The sequence below is a fragment of the Tupaia chinensis genome, unplaced genomic scaffold (genome assembly GCF_000334495.1).
Source record: "Tupaia chinensis unplaced genomic scaffold, TupChi_1.0 Scaffold000678_1, whole genome shotgun sequence".
Classification (NCBI taxonomy): Eukaryota; Metazoa; Chordata; class Mammalia; order Scandentia; family Tupaiidae; genus Tupaia; species Tupaia belangeri.
The window spans coordinates 460,916-467,552 of record NW_006160202.1 but is presented as its reverse complement, the minus strand read 5'-3'; the positions used below and the strand labels follow the sequence as shown (position 1 = coordinate 467,552).

Below are 6,637 nucleotides of genomic sequence, written 5' to 3'. Positions count from 1 at the left end.
AGGTAATTAGGGAGACAAAATGGAAGGTAAGACTTTTGTGGGACACAGATGTTTTGTTAATTTTGATGATGACATTTACAGTATCCTCAACTGCAATGGTCCGAGGTGTATTTCATGCTCGGTAAATTCTCTATACAAGCTAAATGATGTACAGTGATTAAATTTTTAAAAATAATAGTTACAATTAAAAAGGCAAAATTAAAAAAATAAAAATAAATAAATGCATAAATTGTTTTAAAATAAAATTCTATCAAAATATGTGATTTTGTATTTTGGCACCAAAGTACAAAATTGAAATGCCTAAATTTCTGCTTAAGAAGGTTGGCAAAGGGAACCAGCAGTTAGCGTAATGGCTATGTCGCTGGACTCCCACGTAGTCGACTGTGGTTCGCATCTCGGACCCGGTGGCTTAAAACTCACGCTGGGCGCGTGTGCGTGCGTGCCCAAGATCCTGAGAGGAGAATGGAGGAGAAGGGATTGAAGCGTGACCATCCCCCCTGGGGGGTGATTTCTCGCTTTCTGTCTCTATGTCTCTCTCTATCTGTCTGGCGAGCGCACGCACCCTATAGCAAAAAAAAAAAAAAAAAAAAAGAAGGTTGGCAAACACATACATTAATATTCTGAAAGACATTACATTCTGAGTAAAATTTAAAATGGATTCTAAATGTATGTAAATTGTATAATTTTTCTGGAATTTATGGGAATAATTTTTATGTTTGCTTTTGATCTGATTATTTGTTGTAAAAATGAAATATAATTTTAGAAACTAAAACACATCGGTCTTGGATCATTTTTAAATTATTATTTATTTATTTATTTACTTTTTAAAAAATACATTCAGTCACATTATTTAGCTTACAAAGTGAACATCTCAATATGTGAACATTTCTCCCCGGTCCAGTTGATCAAAATATCTTCAACAGATTACACCATTACCTCTCCGTTCTGACAATGCTCTGTCTCCACATCCCTCCTCCAAATGCCCTTCCCCAGGCCCCACTCCTCCACACACACTACATCTGGTATTCACACCCATATCTTGTGTTTGTACATCCTTTAGCCCATCAGTTTCAGTCATAGAGTGTGGACACTTGGTATATATTAAGTGGGGAAGTTCAATGTCTCTTCTTTATAGCCTGGTTTGCTTCAAGACAGAAAGTATAAGAATATGGAAGATTTACTGCTGAGTGAAGCAAGTCTTGGATCTTAACAGTGTAGGGCCAATTAGTAGAATGATGGGTAAGACAGGTGGATTGCATATGACTTACTTTGGAATTTGAATGCCAGACCCAGATGCTTGAAAAACATACTGGTTTATGTGAATGTCCCAAATCCCAAGAGGTAAATGGGAAAGAAGAGATTGCAGAATGGCCATCCCCCCAGAGAGTGCTTTCTCACTTTCTTTTTCTTTATGTCTCTGTCTCTCTCTGGTAAGCATGTACACCTCATAGTAAAAATAAAAACAAAAGTATTATCCATTAAACAGCATTAAGAATATGCAGAATATGACCATGAGAATCTATGAAGAATAATATTCAGGTTTCCTGAGTAGAGATTATTAGCCATATAAATCTAAATATAATATTTAACTCTAGAATTTAAAATTTTTAAACTTTATTTACCCCATATAAGACACAGAATGTCTTTTTAAAATGACATGCCTGAATAAAATTATTAGTTGAGCTCTTATTGTTCTTAAAAGTAAACAATTCAGTAAGACATTGATTTAAGGGCAGAAAACTTTTGGGCACAGATGATAATATCATTAAAAAGAAGAAAGAAAACTCATGGTGGAATATATTAAGATAAATATTTTTTAATTGATCAAAACAATGCAAAATGAATAAAAGAAGCATATTTTGGCTTTTCATAATTTTTATTAAATGCCTGTAATTTGCCTTTGAATGAGTGTGAATAGGTGATTTCTTAACCTTATTTTATCAATATTTTGTGATTATCTGTCTTGACAAATATGTTTGTGAGTCTAAATCTTTTTATGTTCAAATATAACAAATGTATTTTTCATCAACCTTAAGAAATAAAAGACCTTTGTGATAAATATTGATATGTGAATTGTTAAAGAAAAGATAAAATTATTTAGCTTCCCTCTATCTTAAAACTTGTGTGTGTATGACCCTGTATCACTTTGATTAGATAATTAGACATAAAGTACATTATCATAATCTACTTGTTTATAAGACGGAAAAGATTTAAAAATGTATTCCATTTAGTTTACTGACCACCGTCTCACTCTTGCCCATTATTTTGTTACAATGGGCAAGGGTCCCACATAATCCACTTATTATTGAATATGTAACTTGGTCTAAGTATTTATAAATCATAATCCACTTATTATTGAATATGTAACTTTTTCTAAGCATTTATAATTTTTTTTCTCCTACTACTACTAAAATAATTGTATAGGCCACCCAAATTTTGAAGCTTTTATTTTCTTCTTTAGGTATATTATCTTTAAAAATAGTTATTAACCAATGAAAAAATAATTACATGAAAAAAGAGAATGCATCAAATGTTTGAGACAAAAATGATAATGCAAAAGAATGCCTTTGTTTTTAATAATTACCTTTTTATAGTCTTAGATAAATATCACTCGTTAAATAACAACTAAGAGCTTACTTCAAATATTATAACTAAATAGTATAATAATATTTCCTTAGATTGAATTCTCTATGTTCTTTTTGCTCTTCTACCTTAGAAAACTGATGGAACAAAACAATGAAACATATGGAAATTTTATTTTGCTTGGGTTCTCAGACCAACCCCAGTTGGAGGTCATCCTTTTTGTGATAGTTTTAATATCATATCTTCTGACTCTTGTGGGCAATATATCTATCATCACAGTCTCCTGCCTGGACTCCAAACTTCACACACCTATGTATTTCTTCCTCACAAATCTCTCCTTCCTTGACCTTTGCTTCACAACTAGCATTGTCCCCCAATTATTGTGGAACCTGAAGGGACCAGCCAAGACCATCACACCTGCTGGCTGTGCCATTCAACTCTATGTGTCCCTCTCTTTAGGAACTACTGAATGTGTTCTCCTTACAATCATGGCATACGACCGCTATGTAGCTGTCTGTAGACCTCTCAATTACAATACTTTTATGCACCCATCATTTTGCAAGACTTTGGCAGGAATAGCCTGGATAAGTGGAATAGGAAACACTCTCATTCAAAGCAGCATCACTCTTCGACTTCCACGATGTGGTCATCGTCTTATCCACCACTTTTTATGTGAGGTGCCTGCCATGATGAAGCTGGTATGCGTTGACATTCATGCAAATGAAGTCCAGCTTTTTGTGGCTACATTAGTTCTCCTCCTCCTTCCTATGACATTGATATTGGTTTCCTATGGATGCATTGTCCAAACTGTGATAAAAATTAAGTCAGTCAGAGCTTGGCACAAGGTTTTAAGAACCTGTGGTTCCCACCTAATTGTAGTGTCCCTCTTTTTTGGGCCCAGTTCAGCCATATACATTCAACCAAAGAGATCCTATGGCCATAGTCAGGGTAAGTTTCTGACACTCTTTTATACTGTTGTGACTCCTACCCTCAATCCTCTCATATATACTCTGAGAAACAGGGATGTGAAAGGAGCACTGAAGAGACTACTAAGGAGAGAAAAAAATTCTTAAGAATTTGATAAAATGGTGACTTTTTGTACTGGAAACTTATTTAAGAAACATAATATTAAGTAGCTACTTTCCTATATATAGTATCTATGTTGCTTACTTACCTCTTTGGCACATAGGGTAAATGAAACTTTGTTGAAAATTATGAATATGCTCTCTTTGCTTCATCTACTTTGAGGATGAAGACAATTCTCAGTAATCAGATCATTGACATTCCTGACAATGTTAACATCACTTTGAAGGGATGCATAATTATTGTGAAGGGCCCCTGAGAAACCCTGTACAGGGTCTTCAATCACTTCAATGTAGAGCTTAGTCTCCTTGGAAAGAAAAAGAGTAGGCTACAGGTTGACAAATGGTGGGGAGACAGAAAGGAACTGGTTTTCAGTTCACACTATCTGAAGTCAAGTACAGAATATGATCAAGGGTGTTACATTGGTCTTCTGCTACAAGATGAGGTCTGTGTACACTTGTTTCCCCATCAATGTTGTTATTCAGGAGAATGGGTCTCTTGTTGAAATCCAAAATTTCTTGGGTGAAAAATGCATCCAGATGGTTCAAATGCAACCAGGTGTTGCTTGATCAATATCTCAAACCTAGAAAGATGACTCGATACTTGAAGGCAATGATATTGAACTTGTTTCAAATTCAGCTGCTTTGATACAGCAAGCAAAAACAGGTAAAAATAAGAATATAATAAAATTCTTGGATATTATCTATGTCTCTGAGAAGAGTACAGTTTAGCAGACCAATGAGTAAGATCTAAGAGTTCTGTAGCTACAGTAACAAGTTGAATAATTACCAAGGCCATTATATGACATTTTAAAGATAATAATAAAAGACAACAATATATTTGAAAGTTTTTCTTAAACTTATTATCCTTTTCCAACCTCTTGGCAAGTAAGCAATTGAAGAATAAATCTTTACTCCTAGTAATATGAGTATGCTAAGAACAATACAGAATTCCTGATCAGGATGTTTTTTGTCTAGTTTTTTTTTTTCCACAAGAACAAGTGGTTTAAATATGGATTTTTGAAGGACTAACAAGGATATTTCACGCAAGAGAAACACATTACCAGGGAATGTAGCTGTTTATCATTGGATGTAGAAGTTGGGGAGAATCCTGAGGCTAATTTTACCATGGCATCAATTTTTATTTTGTATATATGTGTCTTAGTCACTTGTAAAGAGATACCTGAGAAGTGGAACAAAGTGATAAAGCCTTTCTACAAGCTAGAAGATATAGTTTGTGTCATGAACATAATTTTTCCATCTGACATCTCAATAATCTATCCTACTTCAGCCATGCACTTTAAACCTTGTCTATTGTTTTAAAAAATCTAATAATCCTTTCATGATTTCTTAATTCCTTGTATCATACTTTAATTGTGATGTGAGGCAACCATACTGTAATATAATTTAGCAAGTTTCTCTCCAAGAGAAACAAAGGAAAGGAAAATTATGAATATGTATTATTATGGATTTGACTGTCATGCACTGCATGCATGCTCTGAAAGCCCATGCTATACCACACAAATATGTATAACAATTAAATGTAAATAATAAATTCTAAAATATTAAGAAATAATAGAAAGTAAAACTTCTGAAAAGGGAAACACATTTAGATTAAACTTTATAGCTTATGGAAACTTCTGTGTGAATGTGCATAGGTGTGTGTGCATGTTACATATATTTTCAAACTCTCTCTTAAATATATTTAATTGCCTGAAGCAAATAATAAGACTAGGAGATTTTATAATCTACCCAATACATGTCCTTACATGTATGATTAGGGAATTAAAATAATGTTTACTATTCAAAAAGAAGTTTTTTAGTATGAGGAATGTACAATAGTATTTTTTTAAATTTAAAAAACCCTATGATATATTATCTAAAACACTTTTATACATGATCTAGTTTCTTTCAAGAAACAAATGCAACAAAAATCTTGTAAAAATGTGTAAATTGTTGTAAAAATAGATCAGCAAATCTACTTAAAATATGATTAAAATTACACTTGTTTTTTATAAAAATAATGTTAGATAATTGCAAATATTTGTTTTTTTCTCTTTAAATTTATTTAGTTTTTACATTACTTCACTATACATCATTAAAACATACAAATGAATTTTCCATCCAAAATACACTGTATATTGGTTCAATCAAGCACATCAACATACATGCTATCAGCAAATAATTTTCCAATTCTTATGTCTTGTATACTTTGTTTTTCATTTTGCCATCCTTGATTCCCTATCCCTCACCCTCTGCCATGCCCCACCCTCCTACCACATTGTCTCTGGTATCCATGGTTGCTTTCTATGCCTTTCCTCCCCATTTAATTGATTTACTAATGAACTTAATTAGTCTAAATATATCCAATAACTAGCACAGATGATATATACCTATACATGAACCCAAGTCTGACTTTAGGCATAAACCTCAGTGAGTAGAATGAACATACTATAAAGTAGTACCTAGCTGGGGCTATGTAGCTTACTGTAGTCATCAAATATGGATTTTTTTTAAAAAAATTCGATAAGAACAGTTTTACTGTGTTTTTTCCTCCTGCAACTTTTTTTCTTTTTTAATTATTTAACATTCATTCCCTGAGCATCATCACAACATACTAAATGTGGTTTCCCATCTAGAATAAACTGCATAGTGGCTTAATCATGCATGTTATCATCAATAATATTCCATTTCTACTTTCATACATATGTATATATGTTTTTTACCCCATGTTTGACCCTCTGCCCGTTTCCACTCTCACTTCAAATAGTAGGTACATGCACCTATCGACCTGGACAAAAATCCTTTAAAATTAGACAACAAAGCTTAGAAGAAAGGCAGCAATATTTTAGTTAAGTCATAGAATGTTGTTTCATCAATTCAGTCTCATGTACTTAATCTTTCTTCTGTTGAGGTTCAATCTTCCAGATTGAATTCTGGGATATAATATTCATCTCCAGACATTGTCCCTA

At 33.0% G+C, this 6,637-nt stretch overlaps 1 protein-coding gene across 1 annotated transcript; it reads left to right on the top strand.

The window, feature by feature from the left end:
- The first annotated feature begins 2,714 nt into the window (after positions 1-2,714).
- Positions 2,715-3,656, top strand: LOC102476562 (olfactory receptor 2J3-like). The gene has a single exon (XM_014592345.2). It carries the CDS (start codon positions 2,724-2,726, stop codon positions 3,654-3,656), a length of 933 nt encoding a protein of 310 aa, XP_014447831.1. The 5' UTR covers positions 2,715-2,723.
- Positions 3,657-6,637: the final 2,981 nt, after the last annotated feature.